We start from the raw sequence: 25780 nt of genomic DNA, 5'->3' as shown, positions 1-25780 counted from the left end.
TCAATAGTTTATTAAAATAAGATCTTGTGGTAAATTGTGTCAAAATGCTGCTGAAAGCTCTATGAGAACAAACAAGTTCGGTTCCCTGGCCCAGTCTGAAATCTCCTCGTTGAGTATTCAACGGATTGTCTTTATCAACAAATTCACAGAATTTCAAAAATGCCAGTTTCTTCAACAACAAAACTGGCTGATAATTGCTGGGGGCTGTGAGGTTTAGAGAAGCTTTTTTCAACAATGGTTTAATAACAACCATTTTCCAAATTTCGGGCAATATGTCAGTTTTAAGTGAATCGGAGAAAATGAGAAAGATTTCCTCTGTCATATCTAGAGATAGTGCTTTCATACATTTTGCAGGGCAGATGCCAATAGGGGACCCAGAAGGATGGCTTTGTATGCTGCGATCCCTTTTGATGGATTCTGAAATTGGGAAACATGTCAAAAACCAAATTAGGTTCATCATATGGCATCAGTGAGGGAATATTACACGGTCTGGTTATTGGGTCGGTCTTAATTTCGTGTTAATTTTTCCTATTTTCATAGGGAAAAAGGATGCAAGATGGTCACACAGACTGAATATGGAAGAAATTTGTACTTTGCTACATTATGGAGATTGTAGCTCTTTCGCTAGTCTACAAAGTTATGTAGAGAGATTGGAGCAATATGTAAACACTGAGAAGTAGACTTATTTAGAATGTTTGATCTGCTTGACATATCCCTTAAATTATTTTAAGAATACAATTTTTAAACTCGGGTCATAGGTTTAACACCACTTGCACTCAATCAGCCATAGTTGAAATTTCCCATAGACAACTTAACTTAGTAAAGCAAGTCTTATATTTCCATTTGGTTGTTTTCACTTTGATCTGGACTGGTAAAAGTTAATTTAAGACCTGAAGAATAGAAATATTAAGCTCCGATTCTGGACCATCAGGTACTTCGTGGTCAGGAAACTTTCTGTAATTCTACAACTTGCTTTATGATCCTGAAGGCAGAATTTAATCTCCAGGGTCACACTTCTACTGTGATTTCTAAAGAGATACTATAGATATCTGTAGGCACTTTAAACATGAACGGGATAACTTAGATCGTCTGACCTTTTAAATGGTCAGACGATCTAGCAACTGTAATGCCTTTGATATTGGGTCAAAGATGACCTGCAGAGTGAGCTGGCTCACCAGAAATCAATTTAAATTTTATAGTTGGGGCGTTCGCACCTCCAAGAGTCAGCGTTGGGCCACGCAGAGCAAACATTGATGACATGCAAACAAAAGGGACAGGGAAACTGCACCAGAGCATACAAAGGTCAACACCACAGAGGAATCAATTCATAGAAAAGCTACATCAGTTAAACAAAGCAGGCAATTATAGGACAAATAGGCATAGGGGGCTAAGAGTCAGGCTCAATCTAATAGAGGAAACATGGGGCAAAACAACAAGGCCTAAGGAGGCACAGAACAATCCCACCAATAACCAAAGAGTACAACTTTACCAACCAAAAGAGACTAGAGAGGCGTGTAACAATCCCACCATTATCCTAGCAAGCCATGGAGACGCTTGACAAAGTAAAATACTACGTACAGAATAAGAACAAAGGGGTGTGCAACAATCCAATCCTAAATATACAGATCTATGGGATGCAGATACCTTAACAGTAAAAAGATAAGACAGAGAATGCAACTATCACACCATAAGCATACAGGGACATCTCAGTAGAGGAAGCCTATTCTCAGGACACAGAAAGCAGAGATTCACATAACAAACATTATAAAAATACAGGAGCCAGATACTGGCATCAAGAAGATACCCCCACAGTGAGAACAAAGCAACATGTAAGAAACCAACCCTAAACCTACGGGGGAGGGGGGCAACGCTAACACAGTTGCCAGAGTGAATCAATATAAACACAACAAAAGCTAAGGAGCATGCAACAATAACACCATAATTATACAGGCCAAGAGATGATGAAAACCCAAAGTAAGAAGATACCTACAGGAGAAGAAAGTGGTGTACAAAATCTTGCAATAAACATAGGTCTACACTTTATATATAAAATATACATGGACCTTTAACAGAGTAAAACGATGCCCAAAGAACAAGACTTTGAAGAGCATTTAACAACCCAGCCATAAACATACAGACCATGCAATACTTACACAACCCAACAAACTAAGAAGATGCAAATGAACAAAAACAAAGGATGTGTAACAATCCCACTTAAATAGAGAGCGAATGGACATGGAGGACCTAAGTTGGTAACAACTTAGCAACAAAACTTGAGGAATACTTAGCAATGGTACCATAAGCGCATACAAAGAGGGGAAGTAAATACCCGAGGGAAAAATGCCCCAGGTACTAACCAAACTCAGCAAATGACATCGGGCATTTGATCTCAATGGAGGCACCAAGACTAAGCAACATAAATCTTTCTAGCAGGCAAAAGGGCAACAACAGGGAAACATCTCTCCCACAACGACAGCTACCCAGAAAGTAAACAAGTAGAGGGGGCAAGGAAGCAAGTTGTAAATCTAACTAGATAGTCCTGGACGGTGTACCTAGAGGAGAGTGGACACATTAACAAAAGCTCAATATAGGCATCAGAACTCCCCTGAACCACCAGAGGGAAGCAGCTCAAAAAGGATAGGCAGATGTGAGGGAATACAAAGAAACAACTGCACATCACAATCAAAATACAAATGCTACTAAATAAAGAAAAGTTGATAGGGAGATCTTACGAAGATATCTACAGAAAAACAAGGATATTGGGTCTGCACCAAGCACCTGCATATTCGATAGGAAGTTGGACAGCAGTGCAACATTCAGGAGAGGCAAGGGCGCTCATGTAGTGCTCATCCACCCATTATTTCTCCAATCCATCTATTTTTCAGCCCAATCCACACTTCTTTTGCACTTGTAGCTAATTATTTGCCACCATCTGCCTAGCTTCACACCATCCACCCATTTTCTTTCACCACCCACATATTGTTAACCACATCAACTCATCATTTGTCCCATCCACTCATTGGCTGCACCATTGATCTCTTATTTGCCCCATCAATAGATTGTTGGCACCATTCACCAGTCCTTTGCCATTCTAGTCCCACCCAGTCAGGTGCTTCCATACAACCATTGATTGCTAAAAGTGTGTGCACTTGTACGAGGGACAATAAGGGAGTCCTTGGTAAAATATTTCACAAGACCCACGCTGACCGTAAACATCCCCAAACCACATCTCACGTACATAGAGGCCAGTGGATTGCCATGCTTAGCAGATTTGAAACAAAAACTATAGAGCGCAGAAAGGGAAGAAAGAGGATTGACATTTGCAGTTCACCTTCCTTAGAAAAGTACACAAGGAGAGGGCACTGGCAGCAGCCCACCATGGAGGAATGCAGATGTGGGGCATGACCACCAGACTTCATTGATTGTGTGTAGAATGGAGGGGCACAGACAGCAGACCCCATCTGAAAGGGCTAAGCTGGACTTACCGGAGGTGTCCCAGAGGCTGAGCTCTACGCGCTGCTCTTCTGTCTCCAGGCAGGCTGTGTAGTTCTCAAACACTGTAGGGACATAGGTCTGGAAACAGAGAGACACACATAAAGCAATGACTGACACCACTGCAGCAACACACAGCCAACAAGAAAAGAACACAGAACCACATATAATATCAGCGCTGACAACTACCAGCCACCCCCAAAGGCAAACAGCGGAGATTAAATAATACAGAGAAAGCAGTAGCGGCCTTGAGAGGGAGCAGCATATGTGCCAGGGAGAGACAGATCGACTACAAAGAGACAGTGATCCATCAAAGTTAGGCAGAAACCCACCAACAAAAGCTTTGTAAGACAACCCAGAAGTTAGGCCAATGCATATCAATCAACCAACTCCCAAAGGCAGGCAGTGGAAAGTAACTAACACAGAAGCAGCAAATCCCAGGATACAGAAACTCCTACAGAAGCACAAGTTCCACCATAGGCTGGTAGAGAGCCACCACAGAGATACAGAGACAGTAGTCCACCACAAAGAACAGGGGACATCTATGGGGCAGTTCTACTTCACTTGCATACCTCAACTGAAGGGACACACCAGCATTGCCAAAGCTACTAGAGGACCAGACTCCCACCAGATGAACAACCATCATCACTCTCCTAATACCATCACCAGAGAAAAAAAAACTACAGTGGGAGCCAGAAGGTGAAACAAGCGTTTGCAATGTAATAAGTCTTGCATTTGCGAGAGTTTGAGCTATTGGCATTGTAAATTACAATGGTTTGTATTTGTGTGTTGGTTTTGAACACATAAATAAAAGGCAATGTCTTTTACAATGGCAATAGGTTAAACTCTCGCAAATGCGAGACCTATTGCATTGCAAACGCTAGTTTGCAAAAGCGCCCCATGCTGTGCTTTCACTTTAATGGTGGCCACGCCCCTTTAGATAAGCCATGTCTAAAGAAATGTGCACGGTCGCCATTAAAGTGAAAGCGCAGTATGGGGCGCCTTTACTAAAAATAAGCGTTTGTAAAGTTGACAAAACAATCTTTTTTTGTAAAAGTGCCCCATGCTGTGATTTCACTTTAATGGCAGCTGCACTCCTTTCTTAAGACGCAGCTCGCTGTAAGCTGTATATGGCAAGCAGCGTCCTCATTAAAGTGAAAGCACCATATGGGGTGGTGCTCCCCCCCCCCCAAAAAAAAACTGCTATTCCGGACCACACCCGCTATAGTACCAGCAGCCACACTGGCAACTAAAATAAAGTGCAGCCGCTATAGTTAAAGTGTACTGGCAGCCATTACTAATAAAAATATCAAAGCGGACAGCATTCTGTATTGTAGGAAAGCACGTCGTAGGTAGAATAGGGGAAAATAGACTGCAGATAAAACAGACCATGTAACAAAACAAGTAGAAAGTCCAGTCCCCATGGGAGGATACAAATGCAGACATGGTGGAACTAACAAGAGACTACTAAGCCTATTCATGAATCAAAAGCAAATATTTAGAAAGGACAGCAACAGGAGCCAATTTAAAAGATGGTGGAAAATGGGCAGAGCTCAAGTCCATGCCCTAATACAGCATGCCTCGCAGAGCAGCGCATTGGCGCTGTTCAGGCTCGACCTAAAAAATAATCTGTTCTGCTTTTTTGTGTGGCAGGAACCGGTCACTAGCTGTCTGGACCCTTGTATATCCTGGACAACTGGGCAAGGATGCATAAAAGCCCTTGCAAGAGTAGAGTAGGCTGATCCCTGGGAAAAGCAAAGTCTCCAGTGCCAGACCGAAGCATGCCTCTTAGCTATGCCAAATTGAGCCAAAAAAAAAAAGAAAGTATATATAAGCTCAGAACAAATCAAAATTTTAGACACACAAATACCAATGGGTTGTGCGTGAATCCTGAAATTGTGATGTCTTTTGTGGTCTAGGCATTAGCCAATGTCGTTTTTTGTTTTCAAATTGGTGCTGGATATGCAATGCAGGTCAGCTTTTTTGTCTCTGTATCCCTTTAGTATTCCTCATTCATCACTGCATCCTTAAAATATTTCATTTAGTGCTTCAGTGTCTTGGAATCACCAAATTACTTTACCACAATCTGGTATGAGGGTCTTTCTGCAACTGGTGTGTAAATGTAGCATTACCATCTTAGGCCCAGTGTCATCAGTTGTTGCAGAGGTTTGTGTGCATTATTCTTGTTCTCAATTTAAAAATCTGATTTTTAAGAGTCCCTTTTTATTTAAGATTAAAATGTTAAAGGGGGTCATCTAATGTAAAGAAAAATAGTTATTTCTCCTCGGCCCTGCATCGCTAACAAAAAACAGCAAAAAGCAATCCAGAGTGTTCCTTTGTTTTATGTCCTCTACTTGGGTTTTCAAACCGATTGTAACATCGGTCACCAGACTGCCTATTTGAGGAAAAAGCAGCAGCATCTGGTGAAGAAGAGTCCTCCCTAGAAGAGTGAGTGTGTTTTTCAGAGCAAGACATGTTGGAGGTCTGCACTAAAGGTGCCTTAATTTCACCCATGCAGGAGGGATGTTCTTAACCACTTCTTGGTGGAACCCTCGGACCCACTTACTGTTATGTCTGTATATTTACTTGGTTTGCACCTTCACCTATTTCTGGGTCGACCCCACTGGTCCATTTTGCCGTAGCACACCCACCCAGAGACTATTTTTAGATGAGGACTGTATCTCAAGACCCATCTGTTTGTTTGTCAGGTCTAGGCTGACTCTCTGTGTTATGTTTGGTCACCTCCGCAACGCGCCAGGATACTCCCCAGTAGCAGAGCGAGCTACAAAACAACCTATACCATAACATATAACATAACATTGTAAATGCTGCATAAATAGCACACGCAGTACAAAAGGGGGGTGGTGATGGACGGAGCATCTGAATCAATCAAACACTCACACCCAGTCAAAAGATCTGGGTTTAATCCATCACCGTTCTTTAGCCCACTCTGCCACCCCAGTTCAGACATGGCTATATGCAAATCAGTCTGACCCTGTGCCTCATGGGAACAGTCCAGCACGAACTTCCAAGCCATGTCTTCCCTGGACCGGAAACAAGTTTCCGAGGACCGGTTTCTGGCATTCCAGCCGTCTTCAGCCCGGCTTGCTTGAATCCAGTGGCAAAGTGAGCAAGGGTCTCACGTCTGACTGGGTGTGAGTGTTTGATTGATTCAGATGCTCCGTCCATCACCGCCCCCTTTTGTACCACTTTTGGCCGCCATAAGTGTGGCAGGGTATGCTCAGACGTGAGTCCCTTGCTCACTTTGCCACTGGATTCAAGCAAGCCGGGCTGAAGACTGCTGGAATGCCAGAAACCGGTCCTCGGAAGCTTGTTTCCGGTCCAGGGAAGACATGGCTTGGCAGTTGGGCTGGACTGTTCCCATGAGGCACAGGGTCAGACTGATTTGCATACAGCCATGTCTGAACTGGGGTGGCAGAGTGGGCTAAAGAACGGTGATGGATTAAACCCAGATCTTTTGACTGGGTGTGAGTGTTTGATTGATTCAGATGCTCCGTCCATCACCACCCCCCTTTTGTACCGCATAAATAGCACACTTCATCTCACATACTTCTGTAACCTATTGCAAGCGTAGCATCATCATCATCATCATGTATGCCACAACCTGACCAGCTCAAGTGTCAGTTCCCCCTCACTTTAGTATAGATCATGCTACACTACACACTCTCAAACTACACGGGAATCGGTCTGGGCAATTTAAGAGTGATACAGCGGCACAGTAGTGTAGTTGAGCACTAGACAATAGCTTTAATTATAACAGAGCTCAGTGGGAAGATGTTTTACCTTGAAAGTAAGTTCAGAAGAAGCAGCTATTTCACTGGAAACAGCTAAGAGATTCGTCCAGTCTAAGGTCACGAGATCCTCTTTGTAAATAGGCAGACAACCAGCATGCATCCGAAGTGCCAAGGCAGACCCCTTCATCAGTCGAACCCACTTTTTTCTCTGATCTCCGTTCCATGGCTTTGGAATCTTGAAGGTCCCTTTCAAGGTTTTCCTTAATCACTAAAGGTTGTGGAGCTCAACTAAAGAAGTTCGGTATTTTCTAATACCTCGACTTTGGACATCTCAATTGAGATGATGATAATGTCTAGAAGTGTATTACATTTTTAATAATGGTATAGGTTAATACATTTTCATAAGGCGCTGTATATGCAGGTTATATTTGTATTCCACTTTTATTTTTAATTCCATTTTTCTTTGAGTTGCGAGCGCTGAACCCTTTTTTGTTGCTCCTTTACTGTACTAAATTGCACGTCCTATTCCATTCTTACTACCACACTTCTAACAGAGAAACGGTCCTCAACCAAAAGTTGAGCAAGAGGATTTTACTCCTTGAGCAGGATTACCTTAGTTGTATTTGGCAGGAGACCTGGCCTAGCGCTTTCTAAACCCAGATCAGTAACAATAATTACTATACCTAGGGAGCACACTACCATTTGTCTAGACTTTGGGCACCAATAGTAGGTGTTGAATGCTACACTTAATCAACTGTGGAAGAGGCTGGGTGAATCTGCAGGGATTTAAAATTGTAACCTTCAGGTTCCACGCAAATATCTACAATGAATGCCTTACTCCACTGAGTAATCCTATCGGCTACTTACAGACAAATAATGCCATCAAGATAAACGTTTAAAACATAATTATAAAAGTGTGACCTCTAAAAAATGCTTTTGCATGAAAAATACACAATAAAAATATTTTGTTTGAAACAAAAAGCTGTACAATTCTAACCATGGCTATTCCAAAAGCTAAACATTACCCACGCTTGGGTCTTGCTACTTTAGTTATTAGTTATTAATATCAATAAGCTATCTTTTGACCTATTGTACCTGGGTTCTAGGCTAAGAAAAACAGGAGTCAGCCACCATCCAGCATCACAGGTTTTTTTAATCGTAATTTTCAAGGCAGTTACCATCCCTACGATCATAGTGACTTTCTTTTAGGGTCCTACATGAGAGACTAGAGACTTTGTGTTGTGATGCTTTAAGGATCAGATATCAGTTCCAACAGCTTCTCACACACCTTTTTCATCGAAAGAATGGTATGGAACCACCTGAGATGATCCAAAAGTTTGATTTGATTTTCGCACTCTATTTAAAATCAGTGTTTTAATTGTGGAAATCGCCTCTAGGCAAGGTGTTGTGTCCATCATCTGGCATTCTAGCACATACACTGTGGTATTCTTATTCATGACATTATTAAAATGTATATATGTTAGAGTAGAATGTGAGGGAGGGTTTGGGAATGTGAGGGAGGATTCGGTAAAAGAGACTGGGGTGGGGGGAGGGGTCCTGCGTGGAAAGTTGGTCTGCTGCTGGCTCCTGTTGGTGGTTGTTCAAGCTGTCTTTCTACAATAAATCATCATTTTGAATCCACATTGTCAGACTTTTCACTACATACACCATGCCCTCAGGGATCTTCTCTGCTGCAAGAACACATCCTGCCAAGCCTCCAGCTCACTCTACTGCTTTTTCCACGACTGCTGTAGTCGTTCTATCATTAGTCACCCTGAACTGTGCTGGCAGAATGCTTTCCTTTTGTGGATCCATTAGTGTGAGGGTGATCTCTTGCAAGATTGCTGTGCCACCTATGGGAACCTGTCCGCCAGTGGCTGGAAAAAAATCATCCACACGAGTCCGCAATGGTAGCGAGCACGTAGCTAAAGAAGGGCAAGAAATGGATCTGGTAAAAGACTTCTTAGAAATCGAAGTAGCCAATCTAATAAAGAAACAAAAAGGATGGAGCACCGGGAGCCAACGGAATACCATTTGCACTTTATAAGGAGGACCCGGCTCTATGGGCTACTTACCTGACAAAAGGTGTTTAATGAAGTTGTCGAAACAAGGCAAATACCGGAATCCTGGAGAGGATCATTAATATCTCCCGTTTACAAGAAGGGTAATTGGCAACTACCAGAAAATTATCGCTTGATCACACTTCAAGACACGGATGCAAAGCTATTTGCGGGTCTTCTACTAGCAACTCTGTCAGATTGGGTAAAGAAAAGCTAATATTACCCCCAAACCAAACCGGATTCATTAAAGGTTTAGGTACTGCAACAAATATTTTAATTCTATCAGTTTTAACGGATAAGGCACTTTTATGTAAACAGTCCCTCTATTTTTGTTTCATCGATTTTAAATCGGCATTTGATCTTGTAAACATGTCTCTTCTATGGAAAAAACTTGAAGATTATGGAATCCCGGGCTCACTACTGAACCTTATTCAATTACTGTATTCCGAAAACTGGGTTCGGGTGAGGATCGGTGATGGGCGAACCTTATCCAGTAAAATATTGGTGACACGTGGCCTTAAGCAGGGTTGCGTCCTTGCTCCAATACTTTTTAACTTATTTTTAGCTGACCTCACCAATGCACTAAACGAAGTGAACTCACATCCACCAAGGCTGGCAGGAACACAATTATCAAATTTGTTGTATGCAGATGACGTGGTGTTGTTGAGTCAGACAAAAGTAGGACTGCAAAGACTAATTAATCGAACACTTAGTTATGCAAAGGATAATCAAATGGTAATAAATGAGGTAAAGACAAAAGTAATGGTGGTCACAAGGAATAGAAGACAAAAAAACAAATGGATGCTGGGACAAACTCAGCTAGAGCAAGTTGATAACTACCGATATCTCGGCGTTCTATTTAATGAGAATGGAAGTTCTCCCCCAGAGGAAAGATATCACTAGAAAAGCAAATAGCTTGATTGCGGCTTTTAGAACCATACAAAAGAAACTAACTGCCTTGACATACGGTCCTTTACTAAAAATCATAACTGCTAAACTATTACCGACCTTAACATACGGTGCTGAAGCCCTAAATGGTAAGGATGCGGACTTAATTAACAACGCAGTGGCAAAAACATACAAAATACTATTCCAGCTACCATGCAATGCCTCACAGGCACAAGTAAGGCTCGAGTTTGGGATAAACAATCAACAATACGCCCGTCAAGGCCAAATTTTGAAAGTCTGGAACCGTGTAAAAAATGACCAGGATAATCAATTGTCCCGAGCCTTATGGCAAGAAGTAAGAGACAATCGTAAACTTCAAGCCTGGGCTTATCTAAATAAAGCAAAAGAAGAATTTGGAATAACAGCAATTTGGGAAAATACAATCACCCAGGAAAGCTTTAAAAAAAACAATAAATTGGTTACTCATTTATCGCTGCTAAAAGACAAAGAATTATTGGTAAAAAGGAAGCATGCATGGCCAATTATAAACGAATATAAAAAAAAAAGCAAGTCCAAAAATACCTTGAAACTCCATGGTCCCACCAAAGTAAGCGATCATTTATAAGTGTACGCTTTGGACTCTGGCCAGGCTTGTGCCATCTTCCACCATGGAAGGCCATTGAGGGCAATATGACATGTAGGCTATGTAAACTGGGACAAGAAGATATTCTGCACTTGGTATGTCTTTGTTCTGCAATGGATACAGAAAGGAAAGCAATCCTCAGGAGGTTATTTAATGCCCGAGGTATAAGGACTTGTAGACAAGCAGTAATGGCTTGTCTAAACCCGAAAGATCTACCAATGAACTCTGCTTTTGTAAAATTTTTATCGGTGATCGTGAAAAATCTTAAAGAAAATTTTAATTAGATTTCGTTTTTATGAAATGCATGACGTTTTTAAAAATCTGATTACTTAAAGATATTTTAAATACATATCTGTTTTGTAAGATTTTAATTAATCAAACAAATAAACATGAATTGAATTGAATTGAACGTAGCTAAAGAATGGCTGTCAGACTCCGGTATTGCATTTAGAGCACGGCGGTCCAGATGACGAAAGAATTTGCTGCATGTCATTTGGAGTTTGGATGGACTCTGAGCTGGGGGTGGGTGATTTGATGACCAGCCCCTGCCCCCAGGAAGCCATTCAGAACCCTCCATGTCCTGGTTACGTTGCAGCGTTGTCTTTGCACTTGTACCTCCTCTGCTTGTTCTCAGAAACAGCAGGTTCTGGTAAATCCTCCTACAACAGCCTCTCTCTCTCTCTCACACACACACTTGAGCAGCAGACAGTTTTGCCAATATTAGCTCAGATGTTGTGGTACACACTGCCTTGTGTAGGCGGAGTGAAGCAGCAGAGTGCCCTGCTCATGTTCCTCCCAATAACATTTCTGGAACCTTCAAGGGCACCTTATACGCCTTTCAGCCTGATATGGCAGACTTGTGGCACGAAGGGCAGCACACTGTTTTGGTCAGAAGTTCTGTGACAATGCAGACATTTTGGGCTTCTGCTGGCTCATCTCCTAGTGGTGTTATTTAATGCCCCCAGGCTCTCTCAGCTATTCCACTGGTATTGAACAGGTTGGACCATAGAATAGCATGAAGGTGGACGGCATGTATACACTTTATACCTTCAACCATGGAGCTTCAACTGATCCAGGACTGAATCAGTGTGCGTGTGGCTCTGATAAGATGGAATGTGTTTCGAAAGAATCTTCAACAAAGAACATCGCCAATGCTGGAAGTTTACCTCTTGTAGCTAGCTGCCCCTTAGTAAACTCCAAGCCAAGACTTTCAACTATAACCTGCTGAAAAAGTAATAACTATTTCAATAAAGTAAACATTTGCCAGGAAGTACAGCCTTACCTGCCTTCTTTCCGAGATTTTGTAGAGCATCGTTAATCCTAGTTAACTAACTGTTCGTTAATCCTTCTGCCATTTTCGGACCGGAAGTGCAGCCTTCGTCCTTGCTTAAAATCACTTGGGCCGAGGACGGCGGGTTGTAGTTTTTTTGCTTATCTACCACAGTGCACATGCAGCACACTATAGCATTTTTCCTCATTGCGCTACGGGGTTTCCTGCTTCGAACGCGGGACAAAAGCGAAGATGATTGTGGGAGGCTGCTGAAAGAACCCCTCACTTTCCGAGGGGCATTGGTGGAGCAGAGGAAGTGCACAGTGGGAGGAAGAGCGTACAAAAAAATAGTCCTACAGATGGAGAGTTCCGAGGCGAAGTGGTGCCTCCGATTAGGACAAGCACATCGTGATGTCCTATAGACTAACAATACATTATTCGTTATTTAATTTGTTTATGGCATAGGAATACAAGGTTTCAATGTTCTTTTCGCTATCTTTCATTACTTTGTTTCTACTTCTTTCCCTTCCTTTTTCGTTTGTTCTTCTATAAATATGTACTTTTTTGTATAAAAAGATTACTTTGCAATAGTATATAGTCTTATGCTAACTTCGTGTTTTAAAACAATCTGATATTGTAACTTCTCCATTAACTTTGTGTAATATGTTTTTCTGATATAATAATATTATTATTATTATTATTATTATTATTATTATTATTATTATTATTATATGATATGAGGGGTATTTATAAAGCGCATATCTACTCAGAAAGAGTGTCCTGGCGCTAGAGAACCTTATTCACATGTACATCGACGCAGTGCCTGTTAAAACAGATAAAAAAGCAAGGTCAGCTGACGGATCTTTCATCCTGGATGTAGGAAATCCAACTCCTCGGCGATACCCTCAGAAGCACTGTGCTTCATCAGCGTTTGAACTCAGTAGAGGGTCTGGACACTACTCAGACGCTTCAATGTTCAATTGCAAAAGAACTAAAGCAGGTCACGAGGGCCAGTTAACCTGTTGCTGGCATTTGCCACTGTCGCTGCACGCCCAAGGGAGGCTTGAGGCCGGTTTCCCTTTCCCATCACTGCCGAACCAGTAGTGCATGCACCAATGGCCATGAGACAATTACTACACTGTTTAAATTACTACATCCACTTTGATAATTTCCCCTGGCACTAGAAAAATACACTGAGGAGTTTTTATTAATTCTAAACCTGGAATTTGTTGAATTGGAAAAGTGTGTCAGAGCTGTGGAACAAACTATCACTATAGTCAAATTATCCATTTCAATTGTAACTTCAACATTGCTTCCATTTGTAAAATGGCTGCAGGAGTTTATAAACTATAATTTCGTTTTCTGCTTTGGGGTCTAGCCAAGTTTCAGAATCCCCACAAGTCTTACATAATTTTCTAATGCAGGTTTTTAGGTCTGGCCTTGGGAGGCAGGTTCACCCGTAACGACAATTATTTTTATTAAAAAAATAACACTCGATATACATACACACATCCATCCATCTTGGGGTTTTTGGACAACAGGCTTTATCCATATGTTGCTTCTGCCCACTACAACATACTGCATGGAGCAGTGAATCAGCCCAATGTGCCCATTGGCTCCATACACTTTCAGCGACTGCATAAAGCATGTGCAAGTTGTTCACTGGCAACTAAATATAGTTCTTTACACATCAGTGACAAATCTGGTTAAACGTGTGTTTTTTCATTTAATTAGAAGTTTAAATGCCAGCAATTAATTTGACCTGCACTTATGATGCCCTGTGATTTATTTTCCGTTTTTAAAATAGCTTCCTTCGATTCGGGTAGGCAGTGATTTATTCCTCTCTCCTTGACAAATAATAATAGATGCATGGAGCAACTGAAAGGCTTATTATGTAAAAACATCACTAGTAAACTAACAAGATCTGTGATGGTTTGCAGTTGTGGCAGTATATTTTTTACTCTTTCGTTCTGTGGCACATGCTTGCGATAAAAAAAAAAATGTAATGTGTTCCATTTTAGAAACCCACTGACTTAGGAGCATAACCACAATGTTTTTCCATTAGGAGTTTTAAAGAGGGGAGGAAAATATATTTTACACAATTTTATAATGGCTTATCAGACTTTAATTGACGCCTGCGCAGCCACGAACCCTCGATACAATGCTAATTAAAGTGTATGATTTGTAATACCTCTCTGACTTCAGTGAAGTGAGAACTCATTTGCAAGCAAGAGGCGGTCCCTTTTGTCAGCATTGATGCTGATCATTTGACCAAGCAGGGGCATCTTACAACTTTCTAAAAGATATTTTGGTGAACGAGTATGGTCAGAACATAAAATGCCCAAGTGACCTAGTAAAACACATTGAATGGAGACCCCTAGCCTGCCCTGAATCCAATTAGTTCAAGAGTGTGCCTTTAGAGTGGACGAAGAGACCAGTACCAATGAAATAAAAGGCTTACAGGGAGACTAAGTATGGAGGGAGAAAATTGTGCAGAGTATGCCCAAATGGGGGTCCTGTGGTCTCCATGCCAGTGGATTCAAGCTAGCCTGGCTGATGAGGGGGCGATACCCCGAAACCGGTCCCAGCATGCTTGTTTCTGGTCCAGGGAGGACCAGGCGTGGCAGTTCGGGCTGACCTATTCCCATGAGGTACGGGGTCAAGATTGATTTGCATATGACTGGGACTAAACTGGGATAGCATGGCAAGTAAAAGAACAATGGATTTAACCCAGATCTCGACTGGGGGTGAATGTTTGAATTGCTCTGCATTCCGTTCATCATCTGTGTGTCTAATAAATAATGGTTAGGCAGATCGCTATTTGCGACCCGCTGTGAATGGCTACAAACATACCGATGATGACCAGCAAGGAGCAGCAGACCACCATTCCTCTCTTTGCTTCTCAAACAGGAAACTTTCTTAAAAAATAATCCGGTGTTCCTTAAATGAACTGGTCCTGCATCAATGTTTCCAGTTTGAGCTGTAAATGGTCCTCTAGACACTGCCAAACGTCCCCCTCCCCCAAGCTGCAGATAAGATTCACATATGTAACACATTGCTACTGACTCCTTTCAGTGGTGGCTCCTCAGCGAAGGTGAAGGAGCGTCACCCCAATGCTCAAAAGGAAAAATTAAATGATAACAGATTTTTATGTTTTATTTTCCTATTGAGTCAGTGGCTTGCGGGGCAGGCCAGATCACGGGGGAGTGGTTTACACTCCTTAAGTGCGCATGACTGCTTGGCCGGCCCTCTTGGGCAGGTGAAACAGTCCTACGCACTTTGCATCTTCCCCACCAGGCTTGCTTTACACAGCCTGTTGAGTAACAAGCAAAGCCTCCCATACCCAGTCCGCGCACCGATCTACGGCGCTCAGACCAATCACACCCCACCATCCAATAGCAGCTGCTACGGACTCCTTTGAGGTGTTGGTAACTGGTGTAGGAGAGTACGATCTGCTTCCTATGGTTACCCCCACTTTTTGCTGTGTTTCACTGGTTTAGCGACTTTAGTCTGGCTGTGGCCCTGCTAATCAGGACCACAGCCTAGCTGTTCTCTCTCTAAATTGATTGCATGTACTTTAGGTACATACCATATTGGTTACTGGGTTAACCTTGTGAATTCCTAGTATATGGTACCTTAGGTACCAAGTGCATAGGTACCCAAGAGGCCTACCAGGGGCTGAAGCATGTATTATGCCACCCCTGGGATGCCTTCCAAAATTGCACCACAGGTCTGCACTTGCAGCCTGGGTAAGGAGGTGTAAGCACCCCTTACTTAGATATAGTATACCTACCATTTAAAACAGACACATATTAACCTACAAGTCACTCCTATGGCAGGCCTTGACAATCCTGAAGGCAGAGTGCTTGGTTTTGTGTGAGAGGGTGCCCCAGCATGAGCTGAGCCCTTCTGCAGCTTTCGGAAGCTCTTCCTTATAACGGTTCTGTGATATAGCCATACCATATACTCTTAAGTGCATTATAATCCTCGCGGTTAATGTGAACTTTGATTTGGCTTTATCAAAACATGTGTTTGGTGTCAAACACTTTGGAATACTAACCCCCCCCCCCCAGTTCAGTCAGAGGGGCTAGCATTCCACCTTTCTAGAGGGAGAAGACATGTACACACTGGTATACCCGGTTAAAGTTACACAGAGCCCCCAGCATCACAAAATGGATGCTGCTGCCACAGACACGAGTCTGACCTCCTGCTGCTGGACAAAACTCCGGCAGGGGAGGCTTGGACAATAGGTTTCCTGTCCAGGGAGGTGCCAGCACCTCCCCAGACAGGCTTTAGTGTATTGGGGCAGGGTGGGTTGCATTCAGTGAATGCTTTTTTAGACACTGCCTGGGGCACACAAGGTGCCCCTTGTATTTACCAGTTCAAACCGGTTGCTGGGGCACTCAGCCCCAGCTCTGGCGCAAAACTGGACAAAGGGGTGTAACCACCCACTCCCCAGGTCCTCCCATAGGTGGGACCCTAGAGTTAGCCCAACCCCTAAACTTAGTACAAGTATAGGAACCCAGCCACTAGGACTTTAGATTACCATGGACGAAAAATTATGAAGAAGATATCTTGGACCTTCGACATTCCATATCAAATGGAAGACGGAAGAAATCTCCCTTGGGGTCAAGGAGTGACTCCCCTTTTCAAGCAGGCACCAAAGAAGCATCTTGCCGGACAGTATTTTCAAGGCTCCCGACGGATCCCGAAGAACCTGCGACACAGGACACAGACTTCCAGGCATCTCCGAGGCGGACACGAGTCCCCAGCTAAGCTGAAACCTGTAGCTATCACGAGAGACGTGGGACCAGAACTCCTGGACATCCTGCAATTTTGCAAGTGCACCTACTTCCCGAAGTTGTGCATTGGGCTATTTGTTGCCCTCGCCCAAGCACCTTTGAACCGAAGCTTAGAGGCCTGCACTCCACGGTTGTTCCGTGGGCCCGCTTTCTGCATCGCTGCTCGAGGCTCCTTCACGATCTCTGGTCCGTTGGCTAGTAGGTCCCCACGAAGGGCAATCCTTTGTTTCTTGGGCTTTCCTGGTTGCTCCAGACGTGCCCTGATTCCCCTCCAAAGGGTGAGTCCCTCAGACCTTGCTGGTCTGCCTCGAAGCCAATCTAGTCATCTTGCGTGGGTTGCTGTTGCCAAGGCTTGTTGGGTCCAATCCGGATACCGACGCTGCAGCACTCGACATCCAACGTGGGATAGCTCGAACCCAGCATCTGGTTTCGTCGACGCCTCCTGGCTGAAGAGTCAATCTTCACCTAAAAGCACCAGACATCGGCTGGCTTCTTCCTGTCGCCATCCTGGTCACTGGCCAGTGACCCAGACTGTCCCCTCTGCTTCCAGGTTCTTCAGATCTCCGATCCATCCGGACACTTCTCCTGGACGCCTGCAGCACTTCTTTGCAGCTCTCCATTGGAATTGACGACAAAACCCGACACGAAAAGACACCTATGCACCTGGCTTCCCTGGGCGAGGTAACACGAGTGCTTCAGTGCTCCCGTGAGTCTTGACTCTCGAAGTGTCTAGTTCTAAAGGGGTTTCACCGCAGTCCACTCCTAAGTGTCCTTAAACATTAAAACTCAGTCAATGGTGATTCAAGGCTGTGTTTAGACACTGCACGCGTCCTCAGTGGGTCTCCTGAATCTCTCTACCTTGGGTGGTTCATGGTTGCCCCAGTGGTTCTACAGGCCCTAGGCCTCACTTCTAACTCTCACATGGTTCTTATACCACTTTTTTAGTATATGGTTTGAGGCCCCCAGGGCAAAATGTATACTGTGCTAGTTTACTGTGTGCTATTTAAGTTCTTGTATGGTACTTTTGCCTCTAGCCTCAAAGAGACTAGAGGGGTTGTGTTTCAAATAAATACTAGAAATTATTATATACATATACATACATATATCTCCCTTTTTTTGATCATTCAAGAGTTTGGACTGGTAAAACAAGCTGCTTTACATTCCTTAAAGACTACCACTAGGATACCTTTCTATAAAGGTTGTCTAAACCTACCATCAATAAGGGTCGTTTGGACTGGTGCAAGGTGCCCACTAGAATAGTGGACATCATATGCCAGGCCAACTTCTCACAACTGATCCCAGACCTTTTTTTTATTCACAACTATAAACCATTGATACGAATCATACGAAAGCGCAATTAAGCCCGAACACCACTTACCTGCCATTTGGCGAGAGCAAGTAAAACCATTTTGCGAATCCAATGTCCTTCCAATTCACAAATTGGGTCTAATATATACCAAAGGACATGTTGAGATTGTAAAATCTGTCAATTTTCAAATTGCAGGGCTTGTGGCCACAAAAACAGCTTTGTACCTTCGATCCAGAACTTCAGGAAGAGCAAACACTACCCACGTGAAGACTGTCAGGATGGGAGAGCGGGCTTTCTCTCATCTAGCTGCAACCAAGTGGAATGAACTACCTCCCAATCTCAGACTGACAGAATGTCTCTTATCATTTAGGAAACAATTAAAGACACTACTCTTCCCTAAACCAGAATAATCAGTAATCAATGCGGTTACCGTACCCCTCCGCACCAAACCTCAGCGCCGTGATATCCTACCTAGGATGATTGTTAGCGCTTTATAAATAAATTAAATACAAAAATACAAATACAGCTGGCCGTACAGTCTATATATTTTTTTTAGCTAAGCTATTGATAGAAATATCACGAACAAAAAAATAGTTTGGGATTTCAGGAGTGGGAGGCAGCCTCTCATACCTCTACAATAAGTAAACGCAATGAATAATACTACAGAGAAATTTTGGAGCGCAACCAACCAAAGATACTAGTTGCAGTTCAAGAGAAGTAACTCTCCATGAAGAGAAAAAAAAAATGTATATCTAGAACCTGCAGAGGTTAGAGAACATTTTGGACATTCACATCAGAATTATGTACAAAAAAAGTGTTAATTCTATTCCCCTGATCCTTTAACCAGGCACCCAGAGATATGAATCTTCCGCTGATCCACTATCTGAAAAGCTGTCCCAACCCCTCTTCCCCTATCCAAATGACATGTAGCCATGGCCACACAGAAAGCATCACTTCAACATGATGCCTCTACTATTACTAAACCCACCTAAACCACTGCCTGAAACAGTCACCACAATAATACCCAAAAACAACCCAGACCTGCACCGTTAACAGCTTTTAACCATCAGATACCACACCATGACCTTCCCCCACACCATCACTTGAATGGGTGCCCCATCTACTCTAAACACTATTTGATGCTCTCACCAACCCACTACTTAAATATGTTCCCACAAACCCCTGTACCACTAGCTAAACTTCCTTATAGACCGAGCATGTAAAGAGTCCTTCCCAAAGGAACACTTTAGCCTGCGCCCAGGTCCCTAGAACACTACATTTACCTGATGGAGAGAACGACTAGACCGTCCCCAGACTATCACGTGAATCTGGCATCACACAAATCTTACCCAGCCCACAGACCTCCACTAACACAGCCCCCTGGCAGGGCATAACGCAGGCCCTTAAGCCCCTGCAGTTCAGGGGCGGGGCAGGAGGAAGAGACAACGACGGACAGGGCGGGGTCTCTGAATACCTGAGTAGGTACCAGGTGAAGTGAGGCCAATACCTTGCACATGACAGGAGTGAAAACTCACCCTGCCTGTATGGAGGTATTTTGATTCATCACTGTGTGTACATTTAGGATTTATTTTCACCAATTGCAGTAGCTCAAATTTTGATAGGGCTTTGTGCCCTGGCTTTCTTCAGGACCCTATCTGGCTGAAACTAGTAGACCAAAACCAGCTGCATATTTGTTGAAAGCCGTTCCTGCACTATTTTAATAGGTTTGGAAGCAATACTCTAATGAAAATATTTGTTTCCCTCCATATCCTTTTTAATCCTTCACTTTATTTACACTGCATTTTTTGCCATCGTTCTGCCTTAGCATATAGGATTGTAGTGTAGGCGCATGATGTCTATACTATCGACCTAATGATTTCCTATTCTCTGTATAGTATGTTCATTTCAGTCACCTCTTGGTTTTAGGAGGTGCTGCGACAGGGAAGCTGGAATTCCAGATGATGACACTGGCCACGAAGGGCAGTTGATGGAAATCCAACAGCCACTTTTCTATGTTGCAAAGGGTTCATTCAATTGAACAAATGTTGTTGATGTAACATTTTTTAGGGCGCCGTATGATCAGCAATTTTATTTCCTCTTACTCTTTGTTTTCCAAGTCCTTTTTTTTACCACCAGATTCCAGGTATGAAATCATGTCCATCCCGGCTGAAGAGATGCCCTCCTTAAAAGCTGTTCCAAAAAGAACCACACGTGGTCTAGTCAATATTATACAGTCACCTAAATCTACTTTACACCTGGAAATCTTGATCTATACTGTAAACATTACAGTCAAGTGTAAGTTTGGGTTTTTCAAATTAGCAATACTAAGAATAGTAGGTGAACTCCCAGTACCAGTGTACATAAACTTCAAGAGGCTATGAATCACAACCCCCCAACTAGGTTAACTATTTTAGTCTCAGTTCTCTAGAACTTACGCCACTTTAGTAATACAGCACACAACAAACACTGGGGATTTTGCTATAAAAAAATACCCAAGAAATGCAGTATCTCACTGAAACGTTAGGTATCCATTACAAAGCTCTTTACTTTCACCAAATGTCAGACCCACACCTTATGGCGGTTACTATATAAAAGATGGATAATATTTATCAACAAATTCAATTTGAAGGAATCGAGACAACGACAACTCAAGTCAGTGCATGATGATCTGCAATAAATTAAAACAGAGCTGAACACTACGCATCAGGCATAAATATTTGTACAATCCTAAAGAGTAAAAGTTGGCCACTAGTCATGGTATTGCTCTGGCCTAATATGCAGAGATTATCAAGTTAAAATAACAGACATTGGCACTCTCCCTAACATTTCCTGAAAGACAACTTCTCTTCAAAAAGCTGGAGAGAGGTTGTAGCCTTACAGTTAAAGATGCCGACTTTGTAGCTGGGGAACTGGGTTTGAGCCTCTGTCAATTCAGCATCCTGTAATCCTGGGCAAATCACCTAATCTCACCGCGCCTACCAAATAATGAATGTGTACATGTGTAATGTAACGGGTGCTCATGTAAAGCGCTCCAATACCTTTGGGAAGAGTTTGCGCTATAAAAAAAAAACCAGTAAAAACAAAAAAAAGCAAACAGCCGTGAATCTGACCAAAGGCCCTGAAGTTCATTACTGCTGGCACAGGCTATGTGAAACAACCACCTGCCCTTCCTCTTCCTCTAGATGCAAAAAAGCCCACCAATTCCTTTACCGATCCAAGTAGTTTAGTCTCTAACTGGCACCCAAACAAATACATCTAGCCGTGATCCAAATTTCAGGCTACACCTTACAAATGGACAAATGAAAATAGATAAGCAATGGACACCAGTATGCCTACACCACAGAATCAGACGGGGACCATAAGTAAACCTTGTCACTGGACATGGAGATCATAACCACCCGGTCTTAGCCTGGCCTAGCAGTAAACCATGGGGGTCTCCAAGGCACCAGAAGCCACAGAGGAAGGAGGGGACCATGAAGGTGGTCTGGTATTTGACTAAGAAGGGCCTAACTGGGTCTTGATGTAGACCACACAGGCTCTATTGTGGCATGAAACAGATCATGAGGGCATATGGAGGCTCAAATGCAGACGATGTGTTAACGAGCTGCACAATGGTAGCTTGAAGAGGAGGGCAGACAACACTAGGGTGATGTAGGTTTTCAGTAGCTTAGATTCACAACATATGTGAGGGGAAAGGGTTCTGACCAAGACCATGTGTGCATGAAGATGCCTAGGTCTCAGATTTATTAGAATGTTCAGACCTAGAACATGTGGGTCTTAAGGTGGCTGGGAACAAAGCCATGGGGATCTAAATGTAGTCCAACGATAGCCCGGGGGCATAAAGGAGGACTCAACTCAGAACAAGGGGCAACAATGCAGCCTAAAATCGGACAGGGGAACATTAAGATTGCCTGAAAATCAGAGTATGGGGCCCTAAGGCAGCAGACACCCATGTTTTAACTAGCAATAGTGGTAAAGTTATCCTTTATCCAACCCCATGGATCTTAGTGCAGACTTGAGCCCAAATCAAGGGCCTAAAGGGAGCTTTGAAGCCTAGAATGTGGTCTTACGACAACCTTAGCACAGACCATGAGGTAGTAAGGCTGCCTTGAGCTTTTTATGACTTCCTTTGGTGGTCTGGAGCAATATTTCTGGAAAATTAACCAAGGCATGATTCAGATCATGGAAGAAATAAAGTGGCCTGGACTAGATGACGTGGGCCACGAGGCAGCCTGGACCCTGCAATATGGTCATTACCACAGTCTAAGCTTAGACAACAGAACTTTAAAGTAGCCTGGTCCATAGATGCCTTAAGGTGTATAGTCTCAGATTAGGGGGACCTTAAGGCGGCCTTGACTCAGACTGGGGTCTTAAAGTGTCCTAAATTCAGACCACATGGCTCTTAGGGCATTTTGGATCCAGATATTTGGTGTATTTTGGGACACCTGAAAAAGACCATAATAGGACAAGGTAGCCTGAACCCTGACTGTGGGAGTCTTAAGGCACCTTGGAAACCCTAAATGGGATGGATTCAGACAATAGGGGTATTTTGGCTGCTTGGCAAAAAGTCCAAGAAGGACTTAAAGTGGCATCGATCAAGACCCCTGGAGTCTGCAGACAGCTTGGTCCCATACTATTAGGTTTTAAGGCAGCCTAGATTCGCACCACAGAGAAGCTGGCCTGGATCAAAATCATGGGGGGCCATTTGGTAAAAGGACTTGAGGTGGCAGAAATCAGACCACTCAACACAGTGTGCCCTAGACCTAGATTACTGGTATTTTAATATATTTGCTCAGGAATCACACATTCATTCTCATAAGGTCTCTTGGTGCTCCCTAGCGGGACAATTCAATCCTAGGTAGCAATATACTATACAAATGGAAGACTAAGGAAAAATGTCATGGTGACAGAGTTGGAGGTTTAAGGTGGTCAGAGCCTACATCAAGAGGGTCTTAAGTTGGCCTAGACTCAGACCACAGAGATGTTAAACAGATCTGGGCTCATACAATAGCGATCTGAAGGCGCCCTGGTGCTCTGAAAAAATGACTTAGCGGAGGATTCAAAAAAACATTTTTTTTTAAAAATGGGACATTGATCATGGGGGCCTTGGCTTTAAGGGTGCCGGAACACAAGATGTGGACCTTAATTTGTCCGGGACCCAGACCACAAAGACCTTACAGCAATAAGGATGTTTGACTATTTGGCTTAAAGGCAGCTCACACTCAGATCTTGGAGTTCTTATGATCTTAAATCACTACAAAGCATTTACCAGAACAACCAGGGAAGTTTCAACACATTACATTTACAAGGCATTTAGGAATTTCCGTGTGGGCAGACTGTGGTTGGTGGTATTTAGGGGCTGGAGGAAGTTCTGGGGTCGTAAGAGGTTTTTAAGTTTTAGGGATGGGTAGTGGTAAGGATTTTTTGGGGGTTCAGAGATGGGTATAGGTAAGGGGTTTTAGGGTAGTAAGGAGGATTTGTAGGACTCAGGATAGGAAGGGATTTGTTGGGTTTAGGAGTGGGTAGTGGCAAGGGGTTGTTAACGTTCAGAGATGGGTGGTTTGTAGGGATAGCAAGGGCTTTTTAGGGTCAATCGATGGCAAGGGTTTAGGGGACTAAGGTTCTTATAGGATCAAGAGAAGGTTAGTGCCAAGTAGTAGTAAAACGTTTTATAGAAATATGTGTGTGTGTATACACACACACGTGCATTAAAGCATTGTAGTGATGCTGCAATGCGCGACTGTGGTATTTGCAGTAATGCTAATGTTGCTGAATGTATGTGATGCACTGTACGGGTAATCGTAGTGGTAAATGTGCTATAATGTCTTGTGTGGTGTGTGTTTGCATCGCAGTGACCTATATTCAGTCTTAAGGCAGCTTGGACTCAGATCAAAACTGCATTTTTGGCTTACATCCAAACCAGGGACACGCTGGCTATGCCACTGCTTACTGATAAGGCCTGGACTTGGCCCATGAGACATAAAGCAGCCTGGGTCTAGTTGATGGTGGTTTTAAAACAGGCAGGTTCAAGGTAGTCTGGGTGTTGGAGTAGGTCTCCATAAGGTAAAGGCTGAGTGGATTCAGAAGTTCTCAAGTGTTCTAATTAAGTTGCTAAGATGGCCCAGTTAAAGCGGTTTGGAAACACAGAATTGTAAAGGTTGTCTGACACAGAGGTGAAGCAGTTTGGCTATGGAGAGCTGGTTAAAGAAGTCTGGCCCAGTTTCAGGGGTGGGAAATGTGGTCTGGTTTGAAAATATTTAAGGGGGACTCAGAGAGGGGGTTAAGGAGACATGGATGCAGGAGTTGTTAGGAATAAAGAGGGGGGGGGGTCAAGCTGGTCTGATCATGAGGGGCATACAGACCTGGGTAAAGCGGTTTTGTTACAGACGGGTTAAAGCCTAAAGGTAGTCTGATTCAGTGGTACAAGAGGAAGAGTTGAGGCGGTCGGGCTAAATGAGCACGGTTTAAAAGGCCACATCGCAGGTCCGTCTTAAGTGATCTGTTGTTTGCAAGGGGGCTAAATGGGGGACTGTGTAAGGTGCCCGGTCTACTCATTGGGAGTATAAGGGGGTAAAGCGGGAGGGTTACATACGGAATAAATGGGAGACTGATTAAGGATGTCTGCTACTACGGGGTTAAGGCGACCTGGTTAAAATGACGTTGTTACAGACGGGCTGAAGTGGGGTCGGATTATGATGATCGGGCCAGAGGGGTGGAGGGTAGATGTCTGGGGGATATGTTCTGCATCCATACGCGTCCCTGCACACTTACCTCTGGATAGCAGTCCTTGGCCAGCACCTGTAGCATGGCAGTCTTCCCACAATGCACGTCCCCCACGAGGACCAGCTTACACCTCACCACGGCGGGGGCCTGGGGGCTGCGCCTTTCCTTCATACTCGGGATCTGCTAAGGGCTGGGCCCCTTGTGCTGAGGCTGGCCTCCTGGTGGTGGTACCCACAGACTCTGCGGAGGCCTCTGCGGCTCCCCAGGCTGCAGTAAACTGTGGCGGAGCTGGGATATCAGCTGGACCCAGGCTGTCCCGCTGCAGTGGCTCTCGGAGGGGTGTCCAGACTACGCCACTGGAGCAGCGCACTGAGGGCCGCCCGGCTGCTGGTGCTTGGGCTCTGCTGCCTCTCAGGCCTGCCCTCGGGCCCGGGGGCTGCTGAGGCTGGAAAGGCTGGGGGCAGCACGGGCTCTATGGGGGCCGCGGGGAGCAGTGCAGCGGTCAGTCAGTCCTGGCTGTGGATGCCCGGCTCTGGAGGGGGCTGTGCACGCGCTGCGCTGGTGGTGCTCGCGCTGCGGCGGTGCCTGGGCTGCGTGCTCTGCTGCTGTTTGGCGGGCTCTCCTGGGGGTGGGGGCTCTGCTGACCTGCACGGAGGAATGTGGCGGCTGCGGCTGCAGGAGGATTCCCAAAAGGGTTCTAGCCAATCCTAAGGCAGTGACAGGCTAGGGCGCCGGCCAATGAGAGGCGCGCCCCCACCCCCCCTCACACCGGCTTGTCATTAATGCCTCGGTTGCATACCGTAAAACCAGAGGTGCCGCCATTCTTTTGTGTAGAAGT

At 44.0% G+C, this 25780-nt stretch overlaps 1 protein-coding gene across 1 annotated transcript in view; it reads right to left on the bottom strand.

Annotated features, from left to right (window-relative positions):
- The window catches only part of RND1 (Rho family GTPase 1), a 43204-nt gene extending 17648 nt beyond the window's left edge, over positions 1-25556 (bottom strand). Inside the window, exons 1-2 of the mRNA XM_086963727.1 lie at positions 24991-25556; positions 3486-3573 (exon numbers count right to left, since the gene is read on the bottom strand). Of these exons, the coding sequence (XP_086819853.1) occupies positions 3486-3573; positions 24991-25113 (211 nt within the window). The 5' untranslated portion in view covers positions 25114-25556. The remainder of the gene's footprint in view (positions 1-3485; positions 3574-24990) is intronic.
- Between the last annotated feature and the right edge of the window lie 224 nt (positions 25557-25780).

This window comes from Lissotriton vulgaris, chromosome 1_1 (assembly GCF_964263255.1).
Source record: "Lissotriton vulgaris chromosome 1_1, aLisVul1.2, whole genome shotgun sequence".
NCBI lineage: Eukaryota > Metazoa > Chordata > Amphibia > Caudata > Salamandridae > Lissotriton > Lissotriton vulgaris.
Note: the sequence above shows the minus strand (reverse complement) of the source record. Positions and strands in the feature narration are given on the sequence as shown.